The 14999-nt window shown below is 45.0% G+C and overlaps 1 protein-coding gene across 2 annotated transcripts in view; it reads right to left on the reverse strand.

Annotated features, from left to right (window-relative positions):
* Positions 1-719: 719 nt before the first annotated feature.
* Positions 720-14999, reverse strand: part of LOC148022866 (Sodium Bile acid symporter family) — a 79877-nt gene continuing 65597 nt past the window's right edge. The window contains exons 4-8 of one of the 2 annotated variants that reach the window (XM_087695147.1): positions 7505-7538; positions 7337-7391; positions 6683-6766; positions 1517-1804; positions 720-1392 (exon numbers count right to left, since the gene is read on the reverse strand). In XM_087695147.1, the coding sequence (XP_087551273.1) occupies positions 1225-1392; positions 1517-1804; positions 6683-6766; positions 7337-7391; positions 7505-7538 (629 nt within the window). In that variant the 3' untranslated portion in view covers positions 720-1224. The remainder of the gene's footprint in view (positions 1393-1516; positions 1805-6682; positions 6767-7336; positions 7392-7504; positions 7539-14999) is intronic. The other variant, XM_087695146.1, reaches the window with a different exon arrangement.

Genomic DNA, 14999 nt, shown 5'->3' on the forward strand with positions numbered 1-14999 from the left:
TGTGCAACCTTTTGTAAGTCCACCACTTCTATTGCATGAGAGACACAGCTGTCTAAGTCCATGTGTGAGCTTTCATTAGTCCTCAGAACGTTGGGAATACCCCCTGAGACACCTATTGCTCATCTCTTGCCCTCTTACCCTACATGCAAGATAGAGCACTAGCTTCCCTAAGCGTCAATAGTGGCCTCTGTCAGACACATTTCCTGCTCAGCTCCCCACAAAGCTCCTCCTTCTCTTGACTCTGCAGCACCCATGTAATTGCATCCTAATCAGGCGAGGGCATATTGTTATTTTTCGATAAGTTTGAACTACTAAATCTAGAAATGCTTAGCACATACAATGACACAATGTAGAAAAGAGCAAGGCTTTTTGAGTTAATGAAATACTTGGCTCAAAAGAGTAGGAATGAATAAATTAAAAGCGAGATTTGAATTGATGGGAAAATATGAGGACAATGAAAGAGGTGATTTATTCTATGAAACATACGTCTCAAAATGAGGATTCGATTGGTCAACCATCAACTCTCTTATAGCCTATTAATATCTTTTCCAAGCATACTCCCAAACCCTTCTTAAGGGATTTTACCCTTCAAAAATGGGTGTTAAAATTTTTACCCTTCAAAAGAAGGGTTGCATTTTGAAAAATTTTAAAGGTGCGCTTCTTAAATTAGTGCAATGAAAAGTATGTTTAGATTTTCCCGTTCAAAAAATAATATAGAGTTATCCTTCAAAGCCAAGTGTTGTGTGATCTTTTATTGTAGATATTGAATGAAGATATGTCCACACACGCGCGCGCGCGTGCACGTATACACACACACAAAACCAACATACTTACTAATAATTTTTTATAGGCAGGCCAAACTGTTTTATTCAGAACTAGTTGATAATGACAACAAAGTGGCCAACTGATTTGCCTGTGCTTTCCAGAAGAACAAAATGGAAGACTGGGAAAACTTAACTTGAGCCTTTTTGATAGAGGATGCCTGAAACAACCAGCTAATTTTGCATGTGCTTTCTCAGAGGAATAAAATGGATGTGTGGGAAAGCTTAACAGCTTTTATAATCTGATGCTAGAAAACATATACCTTCGTGTATGAACCAAGAATTGGTGCTACCAGACTGATCACTACCTCTACTTTAAGTACTTTACCTCAAATCAAAATAGAAATCCACAGAGCATTCCAATGGAGTGTCCTGCAGACATGGAAGATACCGGAACTTCTACTCAGAGCACTACTGATTCACTGCCCACATCATTCCTTCCAAAGACCCGCCAAAGCGCTGCCAGTAAGCTTCCTACAACTGAATGGCATACACTGGAGATTGCACATGGCACTGCTGTCAAGGGGTTGCTAAAGTGCTGATTTGCAAGGACAACCCCTAGAACCGAATTCTGTGTCATGACAGGTGGTTCCAAGTCAGTTCTCAAACTGGTAGACAAACCACATAACTCATGGAATTTACACTGGCAGCCAGTTGTAGTGCTACCAGAAAACTCAATTTGAAAAGGAGAGTACCTGCATCCCAACTTCTATGGAGATGGTACGTGCTGTGGACTCTTGAAAACCTGCAATCCTCGAAAGCAAGTATCCAAAAAGAAACCCTGCAGCATGTAAAGCAAGGACTGCACCAATCACCTGACCTCCTGAAGACAATATTGCTGCAGCATTCTGAGCAACTGCACTAGCACACAGTGCAGCAACAGTTATGATTGCTACTAGAGGAGCAAAAGGAGAGATCCTGTTGACCAACTTAGGGAAATAGTGAGCCATGGCTACTCCTGACAGCACTGGCAAAAGTACAACCTGCAAAAGTCATCAAGAAGAATCACAATCACAACTGTAGTAAGAATCCACTAATTAATTTTCACCTAAGAAATGTAGGTACCCAAAATGAATACAATATGATATGAAAGAGAGAAAGAAAGAAAGAGTATATTAATGTCTCTAAAAGGCCAATGTGACCTATGAGACCAAAGCAATACATACAATGATGGTGTGTTTCTCATTTGGAACGAAGAAGGATGAAAAACATGCCTATAATACTGAAAAATGAAATAGTGTCCTATAAAAAGAAAACATGTCGATGATCTAAAAGTAAAAGCAGAAAAAGGAAACTCTCCATCAATGAGATGTCTGTCCTCTAAGGAGATGTATCTCTGCATGGTTGAGGCATCTCAGCATCTGTCTCCTGTGGCGCTCAATGATGGCTCTATTTTGTCTGTGGTGTGGATGTCTAGGCCTTTGTCTGAGTGGACATGGGCGCCTAGACCGGCTAAGTGCCACTACTCTAAGGGACACCTACAGAAGATGAGGTCCAATGATGTACTCCTGTAGGCTGTGTGGCAGTAGTGGTGGTATGTGCCATACTCGGTCGTGTAGCAGTGAAAAAGTCAGTGACTGCTCTCTATCTATGTAAGCCGAACTGTGGGAGCCTCCTACTCTATAGAATAGCTGCTCTGCATCTCTGAAGCTCCAAGAGGAAGAAACTCAAGGATCTCTAATCCTCAAACTACACAATTTGTCTGAAGGGTCCAAAACCCTCTCAAAACAGACAGCGGTATCTGCCCCATATATTATAATATACCGTGCATTGGTAGATGTACTGTTCCTCTATCTCTAGCTCTCTGTTGCATAGTGGGAATATGCATTCCTCTGCCTATATGCCCTCCCATCTGCATGTCTCAATCCTCAGGTGGTGGGATGAGGTGAGGATTTGACCGATAACTGAACGCAATCCATTAGGCAGCTGTGTATCCATGTAATTGGGTCGGGTGATGAAACCATCCTCAAATACTTGAAGGAAGTGGGTCTGGTAGTGTGCCATCCTCATGCCATGGGGGAAGGGGGGTTCAATCCAAGTCTTCTCCGTACCTAACTTCAGTATGTCTACTCTAATCACATGGTTCAGCTCTAATCAGCTTAGGGTAAGTGCAGGGCAATCCATGCTATAGTCAAAGAGAGGTAGTTTGTCAATCTGCAGCCCATGTAAACTCATCGATGTACTCATCTAAACATACCAACAATGTCTATCACCATCTGTTGCTAGTTGTCTAGAAGAGGCCAGGGCTAGACATGGGTATCTATCCTGGGGGAACTCCCATAGTCTATGTATGAAAGTCACTACCTGGACCAAGGCCTCAACCACCATGGATGAAACTCCCAACTCAGCTCTGATAATCTCATGTGGGGTCAAGCTTTTCACTCGTATCATGCATGAGATCATCATGACTAGTGGTCTTTCCATATGCTCCCACTCGTCATAGTATTCCTACTCTGGTTCATCCTGGTCTCCCAAAGGCTGTCTCCTCGTATGGAAGACTCGAACCCCAAATAGCTGCCCCATATAGGAGTGTGGGTATAACCAAGGTATCAAAAAGCCACAATTTGGTGCCTGGTTCATGAATCTATATGTGAGCACATTGCCTCTCCAATGCACCTAAGGCTACATGTGCTTTTGCTGAACGAGCCTCTGATGTCTCTCTCTAAGAGAACTGTGGTTCCTTCAATGTGACCCCCAAATAAACATGCTACCTAACCATCTCCACTGGCTCTCAATCGAAAGTAAACTAGTGCTCAGCTCTCATCACCCAAGCAGTTGAGGTGTTAAATACCATAACTTTAGTTTTCCCAAGATTCACCTTCAGGTCCCTGTCTCTGCAAAAAGCTGCTAATGCATCCAAGTGTCTATTTAGCCCCTCAAGTGAGTCAAATATAAGTACAATATTGTCTGCGTAAAGCAATAATGGTATCAACACTCTAGCCAGCCCCACCACTTCTATCCACATATTCTGAAATTTCATCTATGTACAGTCCAAATAGTGTCAGTGAAAGTGGGCACCCTTGTTTCACCCCAATGGTGCTATTGAATGTACAAAGATGCACTCAAGTGTCCATACTCTGCCTGTCATTGTCTCATTACAAGGCATAGATACTCCACTATATCTCTATGGGCACATCAATATCTAGCATTTTTATCATAGTCTAGCATGTGGCACTATGTCCAAGGCCTTGGAAAAGTCCACAAAATAGCAGTAGATCTTTTCCTTGAATGCCTTGCCTTCTTCAATGATTGCCCTCAATGTAAAGATATGGTTTAGAGTTGTATATCCCCTCATAAAGCTAGCCTGGACTTTTGATCTCAGGCCATGCATCTCAACCCATTCACTCAATGCTTGTTCCACAATAGAGCCACATATTTTGGCCAACATGTGTCCAATCATGATAGTTCAATAGTTACTGAGTAGCACAGAATCTCCACTCTTAAAGAGCGGTAGAATAGTATGGTCCAACCAACTGGTTGGAAATCCCTCATAGACTACCCTATTAAAGATGTGAGCCAACGGTGGTGCTCTCACAAGCGTGTGTGAAGTGTTCTCCTACTAAACCATCATGAACTTGGGCTGTTCCATTTTTCAGTTTCCATACGGCGATGAAACTCTGAAATTTCTCTCTCCCCATCTTCCTCTCTATTCTCTCAACCAATTCACAACTTCCCTCAAGAGATCTCAACCAAATTCAGTTCCATAAGGTGCAACTAAAGAATTTATGCTGCTCATCAACCAAAATTAGGACTTTCCAGCCACCCTTGGAAGAATGCTCAGAATTCAAGGCCTAGTACTTGAAATAAAGAAATTGAAATTTGGGGATTTCAGAAGATTTTAAGAGGCCAGCCAGTAAGTAAATGTCACGGGGACGTGAAATTTTAAGATGCTTTAATCTTGCTAGTAACATTTGATTAAGTAACTAATCAAATGTGCAAGGTTGTTTAGCACATGTGATACACATGGCAGTTATTTCATGGGAACGGGCCAAGGACCCCAAGGACGCAGTGGGTGTTAAAGGCAAAAGTTATGTTAAGTTATGCCAACTAGATTTTGGTGGTCAGTTGGTGCCAGGTTGGACCCTAGGACAATTGTTTGGCCATTAAGTGTCAGTGGTGACACCAGGGACTAGCATTAATTAATTAATTAATGCTAGTCTAAGGGTCAACAGAGGTTGGGAACCGCTCCAAGTTGCAAATGGCCTAGCCAATTTCATTCCAGATGGGCATGTTTAATTTTGGGCAGGGTCAAAATGGTTGAAATTAATTTTCAGAATTAATATTAGTTCTGAAAAAGTAATTTAATGATTGAAAATGCATTAGGAAGGCTGCCACTTGGGTGGCAAAACTTTCCCATGCAACTAGGGAGAAGGCTATTGGGGGGTGGTGGAAGCTGAACAGCAGCAATTGGGAGCTTGGTGAAGGGAGAGGAGGTGATCAGATTTGGCTCTGAGAGGCGACGACGATTGATCGCGCGCCGCGACAGGACAGGGGGCAATAGGTTCTCTTCCGCCTCAAGAGAGGCGGCGGTAGGAGAGGAGGGCTCGCTAGCTAAGTTAGTGTTTTACCCCCCTTTTGAAGCTATTGGTGCCATCAGATTTGTCATCAGAGCTACGAATCAAAAGATACATTTCAGCTGATTTTCTCTCTTTCTACAGCATTCTCTCATCTCCAATCTATACTCAAGTATTCTCAGAGATTTTCAGCCATGGGTAGCAGAGTACAGCCAAATTTGGTGGACAGCAAAGAGTTTACTGCTATAAACCCTAAATTATAGCAGTAATTAGGTTTTAGCAGCCACCTTGGGACCCGTGCCATCAGTCAAAGGCATTGTACACTGAAATCAGCACCGAAAATTTGTGGAATTGTGAGGATTTCAGATGCCGGCCCATCTATTGTGAATTTGGGGCAACATTTGACCAGTTGGGGTTCCATTAGAGCAAGTCCTAGGTGAAAATCAAGGGGCAATTTGCCCGAATGCTTTGCTGATTATTGGAACAGCAAGGGGCTTTTGAATCAGCCAAGGAGATTGTGAAATCTTGGCTTGTAATTTATCCATCAGCAATTGAAATTAAAGAAATACCGAAAGGGGCACCAGTTTTGGGGCCAACAGGGTGTCCACTATCCAAGTTTATGAAGGTAAAGTGAGCATTTCCATTTATGTTCATTTGCTAATTGCTGTAATTAAGTGCTTAATCAGGTTAAACCACCCTATCCGAGAAGGAAGGCTAGTTTCAATAAAATTTGTCATCCAAGGAGCAAATTGAAGGCCAATCCCCAAGCAAACCAAGGGGGAAATTAATGTATTGAAGATCGAAGGAGATCAGCCTCAGTCTGTGTACTTCAACCTTTGTGCCTGTTTTAGGACCAACAACAAGTCCATTGTCCAAGATTATGGTAACATTTGTGTTTCAGTTTATTTGAATTTTGTGCTTGCTGTAATTAGTATATAATCAGGTCTTTACCACCCTTGCCGAGAAGTAAGGCTAATTTCAAATGTGTGGTTACACAACAACAACATACCACGAATCCACACATCCTTTTCCATCCCGAGATTCTGTAAATGATTTGCTAACCACCTCTAGAAGGAGGCCAGCTTGGGGATGCCTATCCTTATGTTTCATCTTTGTTATGTATTTACCTTACTAATGTTGGGAAATGTCTATCCCTATGTTTCATCTTTGTTATGTATTTACCTTACTAATGTTGCTCACTAATATGTTTTAATCAAACTTTCTTTCCATTAAAAAACGAGGTCAACAATCAGAAGATAAAAGGTAAGACAGAAAAGCACAACGTCTGAGTTCAAACTTCACAATGAATTTTGATCAATATGCTGGATGAGATTTTCTTCGTCACACCTGAATAGTAGATGTGAAAAGAGCACTGGCATCAACAGCAACATATTGCCCTGCTAGTTTTGCTGTCAAAAATGGTGTCATAGCCTGGTCAGGAACCCAAATTAATCATGTCATTCCCATCATGTTTATGTGTTAGTGTAAATAAATGGCATAGATCCTAAATGTTACTGCATCCTCATAATAATACAATAAGTTCCATATGTCCTATTACAGTTTCCTAAATGTATATCCAAATGCTATGACATTCATTATCATAACAAATAAGTTTAAGTCCGATTGCATCAATTATGAGCTGATTCATTAAAAGGCAGTAAATACAATGCAATAAAAAATGGCAAGTCTTGTCTAACAATAAGGGAGTTCTATATCCAAGATTTCTACTTTCACTAAGCACTTGATCTTAAGGAGGTTCTATATCCAAGACTTTGACCAGCCAAAGAAAAGAGAAGCCAGTGACAGCATCTTGAAGCTACAGCAACTTAAATGAATGAAATTGAGACTCATGCATTCTATTTTCACTAGGCACTTCATTTGTAATGTGAAAAGCAGAAAATATGGTTAGTATGACAAATGAGACCATAAACAACTAAAACTGCTCCAATGGTGTTTCAAGGTACTGATAGTTGCTCAATCTGCAAAGAAATCAAAACCTACCACAGCCAAAAAGGTACTTGCAGTGGTCATCATAACTGACAGTGCCACGTTTCCTCTGTAAATGAACTTCCAGCATCAAATTAAGACAGCCTCAATTGGCAACAGTAAATGACTGGAACAATCAACTTCAGAAAGAAAATAGGCAAAAACTCAGTACCAGATACTAACCGAGCAAGGTAGGTTACTATGTTACTTGCTGTTCCTGCAGGCATGTCGAACAATTCTCTCAGATGGAGTGCTCATCGAAATTGTGACTTAATAAAGAGCAAGCCATAGATTATTAGCACTTTGGTCCACAGAACTGTTGCTTCTTCCCTAAGTACGCAATGATATTTCACAAATCAACATCCTTGATTTATTCACCAGTGCTTCAAAATATATGGAAAGCAGTGTGTGAACTTCATTTAGATGACATATCAGACTAGTATAAGTTATGAAACCATAATGGAATCTTTTACCACACAGCCACTAGAAGTTATGAGACCATAATGGACTCCTCTCGCCTTCTGTTTTCAGAAGAGTTAAAAAGATCATTTGAAAAAAGGCTAGAAGAATGGCTAAACCTGAAAGACTGTGTATTGAGAAACAAAGATCCAAGATCAACATATTGTCACTCATTTGAAGCCAGATCTCAAACTCAACCTCAGCAATTGGAGTCCCTTCTCTGTAGTTGTATGGTGGTTCCTCTCTTCTTGCTTTGCATTATTAAAAGAATCCACACTTCCAAACATGTGCCTCCTTGATTGTGACAACAAAATATGTCCTGTCTTTCTCTAAACGTGTGATTGGAAGGGCTTTTGACATAAATTCATACCATCTACCACCCATTCTTTAATACCAGCTAAAGCATTTGTGACTACCTTCCTTAAATTTGCATTTTCAAACTATGAAAATTAATAGTGTTTCATGAAGACAAAACGTAATCTACTGCAGCATGTCAGCAGTGAAACAAAATTCATGTTTCAGATCTGCTGAAATGTGTTCCATTGAGATGATGAACTGGGAGGAGGCTTGCAAGCTATCCTATGTATTTCTGGAGGGTATGCATGAATTTGCAGCATATAGATTCAAAAATTCAATCAGGAATGCCACTCTAGAAGCATTGTAAAGGCGCACATGGTCTTATTGTCCAGCCATTGGTCTCTTCATCTTCAGGAAGAACTCGATTTCACTGAGTCCATGTTGGAGACAGTAGGGCAGTCATAACACCGTTCATGCAGGTCTCTACTTATGTGACAGAATTTTGATTCCAACAGTTAGTTGCTGCTCCCATTTCCTGAGGCTCTTAGTCAGTGCTTGTCACACCTCTCTGTTCAACCTTCCAGCATGTGCCTTGTTGGGAGCACAATGACTTGTCACCAAACGAGCATTCCCTGTCTTCTCAAGCTGTCCTCAATAGGGAAGTGTTGAAACATTTATCTTAATTTACAATCTTCTCCTAACTCATGTCAAAACTGGATGAGACAATGAAATTTGAGAAACAAATGGAGGAGATCCTGTCATAGCCCACAACTTTCTAAGGAAACTGCTGATGCTAGCAACTCAGGTGCTCCCAAGGTCAATTCACCTCCCGGGCTTAAGACAGTCCCTTACTTGACCCAACACTACAAGATCTATCCACTTGTTCAGACAACAGTTCAGAGACATGAGGTCTCATACGGTTTATATACATATGTAGGTTTTGTAGAACACAAGTATTAAGAAACAACACAAAACAAATATACATGAAGCTAAACCTCTTCTCACAATTTAAACGCTTTGTGCTCAACTTTGTTGTCTCTAAAAACTTTGCTTTTCCTAATAAATGTTGATCGAAATGTCTTATAAGCAGGGTTTATCTCCTCAAGGTGGCCTATGGGGTGTTTAACTCATTTAGGGGGTAATGGGTGTCAGAGATTCAGTCATCCAATTTGGCCTAAGTAAGTCTGTCCATTTGGCAAAGCTCCTACCAACGCGTCGTTGCTCTATCGCCCCCGACATCTCCAGTGCGCCCCCCCACTGTCCCGTGGCGTGCACTGCCAGCTCCCCGCCATCCCCCCCCCCCCGCCTTCTATGCCGCCTATCCCCCGTCTCCCCCCAGCGCGACCCCCCCGTCAGTTCCTGCTCAACACCACGCCTTCTACCCCTACCCCTCCCTACACGCCTTGCCTCCCCTGCCGCAAACACGCCACTGCTGCCCCCACCTGGAAACCTGCCTCCCCCCCCCCCCCCCCCCAACCCGAACCCATGACTTGTCCTCCCGCCTGAGGATCTGGTTCCCCGCCCCTCCACACTTCCCCCCCCCGCCTCCACCACCTCCCCCCCACCCCCCCCCCCCCGGCCTTTCCCGTAATGTGGCCCACGGCAATGTCCGATAGGCTTAACACAATCATTCGCCTTGCTACAAGCTGGACTACAGCAGTGTCCAACACCTCCCCCACCATGTAAACAAGCATTCCCCACCCCCCCCCTCCTCGCCATCGGTCCTCTTCCCCTCCAATTGCTCCCTTCCTCTGCAGCAACATCCCCCCCCCCCGTCCGACAACATAGCGTGAGTGGTAGGTCCTCAGCTGGGACGCACAATGGAAACCTCTGGTCAGACGCCGGTGCATTCTACGAGTGCCCCCTAGTCAAACACCTTGCACATCATCCTCTCTGAGGAACAGCTCTTGGCCGTCCGGGCCACAGAGTTGGAGCTGAAAGAAACAGCGATCTTTGGTCAGGTCGTTGGACATTCCCCATCAAGGGCCCAGCTGCGGGATTGGCTCCAGTCCACGCTTCGCATTGGTACAGCGCAGATCTTGGAGGCAGTGCTCATGGGCCGAGGGATCTTCATGGTTCAACTCACCTCTGCGAATGCAACCCGTGAGTTGGTGGAAAGCTCGCCCTATGCCTCTATGAAGGGGGTCATCTACATGGTTCCCTGGTATAGCGGCTTCACAGTGGAGTCATTTGTGATCCACAACAGTTTTCTCAGACAACCAGTCACCCTACTTTTTCCCAGACTGGCGATAGAGTACCGCCAGTTAGTGGAGGACTTTGGACGGCTTTTTGACACAGTTCTCCCCTGCTTCCTTTGTGGATGCAGTGATAGATGCAAGAGTCCCAAAGGTACGAGTGGCCATGAAAGATACAAAAAGCATACCAAAGTTCCTGGAGATTGAGGCTGGAGGTAGGCAACAGGTCATTGTGACTGGGCAACCAAGGCAGTGTCTGCGCTACCACGACTTTGGACATCAGGCAGCAGATTGTACACGTTTCGGGGCCAAGGTGGCTCCGGCAACGGGCCCACAGGTGGACGCCATCGGCTTCACACAGGTCCAGAGACGATAGAGAGGGAGACGGCAAGGGGGGAGCCACAGCCAGCACCTCAATCGCAGCCTCGACAGCAGGGCGCAAGAGGGCAAGCGACGCCCCCTCGGCAGAGCACTCCGCACCCCCCCCCCCCTGCCCGTCACACCCGACAGGACCGCAGTCCCCCACACCCACCCTCCCCCACCTCCCAGGCTCCCCCCACTGACCCTGGCCCACAGCCCCTGTTGGGTATCTCACACGCCTTACTTACGCCTACGCTCATATGGGAGTGTGCGGGTGATCACTAGGACACTGGGGCACTTTTTACTCTCGGTAGGAGAGGTTTTTTCCCCCAGATTATGTGTACTATTTTGTATGTGCTTGTGGTGCACACTTACGGGCACTTACTGTGTTCGGGTGTGAACAGCCCCTTATAACTCTAAGGTATAAGGGTTATCATTTGTACTTTCAGCTAACACTCTATTCAGTACTATTGCATTGGGTGTCGTGCTCAACTCTGTCTCTCACTCTCACACTGTCTACTGTACTTCAGCTGCACCTCGATCCTCTCCCATCTGACATTTGGTATCAGAGCTCAGCTCAGAGCAGTCTTCAGTCTGCAGTCTGCAGCCACCGCCAGTTCTGCCCCAGCCGCCTGTTCCTGCCCAGTCCTGCCTGCGCCTGTCAGTCCGTCAGCGCGCAGCACCAGACGACTCCTCTGCCCAGCGTGCAGCTCCAACAATCAGAGCGCCACCTGTACCTGCGTGCTGCCACCCCTGCCCAGCAAGTCCTCTGCCCTGTGTCTGCCCAGAGTGCCCCTTCGCCTGTCAGTCTGCCTGCGCAGCCTCCCTGCGCTGAGCTAGCCTGTGCCGTCAGCTCCAGCTGCCAGCGCGCCACCTGTCTCCACCAGCCAGTCCTGGGTGCCGCCTCCTCAGCCCAGCGCGCGCCCAGTCCTGCCTGCGCGTGTCACTGGACCTGCACGCCTGTACCTGTGCGTCAGTCCGACTGTACCCAGCAGTCATTACCTCGGGAATCGTGCCCGTCGTCAACACGCAGAGGTAACATTCTGCACTTTTCTTTTACACAGGAGTTCGTGCAACAGGTTCAGGTTCAGCATTGGGAAACGTGCTGAACAGCAGGTTCAGTTTTCAGCATTGGGAAACGTGCTGTGTCTGTCTATGACACATTGAATGCACATTTTGGGGCTTTTGTAACAGACATTTGTGACAGAAATTTTGGGCAGAAAATTTTGGGGCTTTTGATGTTTTAGTGCTGCTGAGCACTAATTGCACCTTGGGAAGCGTGCATCAGTGACAGTTTTTTTTGACAGAGTACCCTTTGCACATTAATTGCAGACTTGTGTTTGCTGCAATTTCTGGAAATTTGCAGATTTCCAGCCCGTACTGCATTGACATTGCTCTATTACCTTTTGGGAAATAATGGCAAATCAGGGAGGAGATGTATTCACCTATGTGTCCAAGGAAGACCGATTGGATGGGAACAATTATTCCCTTTGGTCTTTCATGATGAAGAATGTATTAGTGGCCAAAAATTTGTGGGATTATGTCAGTGGAGAGGAAGCACGACCGGGAGTTGTGGCTCCCGCTACTCCTCCTCCAGGAGGACGTGCAAGAGGGCAACCTCAGCCCCCTCCACCTCACCCCGCTCAGCCACTTCCCCCAAGAACTGCAGCTCAGAAAACTTGGGATACACGGGATGCACAGGCTATGTCGCTGATTGCATTGGCAGTTCAGCGTTCTATCATTCCTCATATTCGTTCAGCAGCTTCTTCACAAGAAGCTTGGTTGATATTGGAGCAGATGTTTGCAGGAAAGAATGAGACTCGCATCTCTTTCTTGAAGAAAGAGCTAGAGACTCTAAAGATGAATGAGGGTGATTCTATGCAGGATCATCTCAACAAAATTCAAGACTTGCGGGAGCAACTCATGAATGTGGATGAGTACTACTCAGATGCGCAGCTGATTTCTACAACATTGAATTCACTGCCTCCCTCTTACTTGGCTTTTCATACTGCCTTGAACCTCACTATGAGGATTTCGAAAGAGCCCATCACTTTCATTCAGCTTGTCAGTTTGCTTCTAGAGGAGGAACAAACTAGACGGAACAGTGGTGTGGATGGTATAGCCTCTGAGCAGGCTTTTATGTCAAGGCAGAAGGGTAAAAACAGCCAAGGGAAAAATGCTTCGCAGAGTTCTGGTAGTAGTAACACTTCACAGACAAGTCAGAAACAGGGGGGCACGCAAGCCAAGAAAGGAAAATGCCATTACTGCAAGAAGCCTGGCCACTACATCACTGAGTGCAGGAAGCGCATCGCCAAAGAGAAGAAGAAGGAGTCAGGGATGTCTGTTTCTGCAGCTCCTTCCACTGCTAGTGAGTCCGCGTCCTTTGTTGCAGACAGGGACTATTGTTTTTACACTTGTAGTTATGATGTCTCTTGGGCTGATAGAGCATTTAGCTCTACAGAGGATGCTGACACTTGGTTCTTTGACAGTGGTGCTTCACGGCATATCACATCTCGTAGAGATTTGTTTGCTTCTCTTGGTGCACCTCCCGTTGGGAAGTCTGTTCAGTGTGCTAATAATGCATCATACCCTGTTCGTGGTATTGGGGAGATTCAGCTTACAGCCATTGATGGCTCTATTCTCCGCCTACAGGATGCTTTGTATGTGCCTGGCATTAAGAAGAATCTGCTTTCCATTTCTTCTATGGCACGTTGTGGTTTGCAGGTCACCTTTGATGATGACCGTTGCATGGTCCGTGACAAGGAACACATGACATTGGTCTTGACAGGTTCTCTGTGTCATGGGTTATATGAGTTGGATGCTCTTTCGGTAGATCAGTCTGCATATTTGACATCCACTCTTACTCCTGCTATGTTAGAGGCAGAGTTATGGCATGCTCGTTTGGGGCATGTAAACTATGGCAGCTTGATGCTATTACAGCGTACTAAGATGTTGGATGGATTACCTCTCTTGGAGAGACCTCCTGAGCATTTATGCGAGGGTTGCATTTTGGGGAAAATGCATCGTTTCTCTTTTCCCCGTGATGTTGCTTTTAGAGCAACAGCCAGATTGCAGCTTGTGCATTCGGATGTTTGTGGGCCCATGCAGACACAGTCATTGGGTGGTTGTTACTATTTTGTAACATTTATTGATGACTTTACACGTTTTTGCTGGGTCTACTGCTTGAAAAAGAAGTCAGAAGTGTATGATGCATTTTTGGCTTTCAGTGCACTTGTGGAAACTCAGTCTGGTTGCAAGATTAAGACTCTCCGTTCGGACCGAGGGGGGGAATACATGTCCTCTATGCTGAATTCTTATTTGCAGCAGAAGGGCATTATCCATCAGTACACTACTGCATATACTCCACAGCAGAATGGGGTAGCAGAGAGGAAAAATCGGTCACTCATGGAGATGGCCAGATGTATGCTGAAGGCAAAGAGTTTGCCTCATAGTTTTTGGATGGAAGCCGTCATGAGCGCTTGCCACATTTTGAACAGATGCCCTACCAAGGCCTTGAAAACCGTCACACCTTTTGAGGCTTGGCACATCCGCAAACCTTCTGTTGGCCACTTCCGTACTTTTGGGTGTCTTGCATATGCCCATATTCCACAGGTACTTCGAAAGAAGTTGGACAACAAGGCTGTAAAATGCATCTTTATGGGATATAGCAGCGAAAGCAAAGGCTACAGACTCTATGATCCCGTGACCAAGAAGGTTTTTGTCAGCAGGGATGTTGTATTTGATGAAAAATCAGAATTATCCTTGGCTGGTTTTGATACATATCAGGCTGCCCGTGATGTCTTTGAAGGGCTGCTGCCCATCACATTTGGTGATTCAGCTGGTACTTCAGCAAATGAACCTAATGTTCAGCCAGCTGCTCCTATGGAACATGCAGTAAATCAGCACATTGCTGAAACTGAAATTCAGCAGGAACTTGTACACAGTCAGGAAGCAAGACAGGTGCCTAGATGGTACACGCAGACTATGAGAGATAGTCATTTGGAAACACCCTTGGCTGGTCGTACTCGAAGGCAAACTCGACTGCATGATTCAGCACATTCCATGGAGTTTGTTATGGCAGCATGTACTCATGATAATGAGGAGCCTGAATGTTTTGAGGATGCACGACATAGTGTGCATTGGATGGCAGCCATGCAAGCTGAATTGGATTCTATTCATAAGAATCATACTTGGGATTTGGTGTCTTTGCCAGTTGGCAAGCGTGCCATTGGTACGAAATGGGTCTACAAATTGAAAAGGAATGCAGATGGATCCATAGATAAGTACAAGGCACGGCTGGTAGCTAAAGGCTACGCACAGAAAAAGGGCATTGACTATGAGGAGACCTTTGCTCCTACCTCCCGTAT

The sequence above is a fragment of the Lygodium microphyllum genome, chromosome 16 (genome assembly GCF_053477565.2).
Source record: "Lygodium microphyllum isolate KBCC chromosome 16, Lygodium_microphyllum_v1.1.10, whole genome shotgun sequence".
Lineage (NCBI taxonomy): Eukaryota > Viridiplantae > Streptophyta > Polypodiopsida > Schizaeales > Lygodiaceae > Lygodium > Lygodium microphyllum.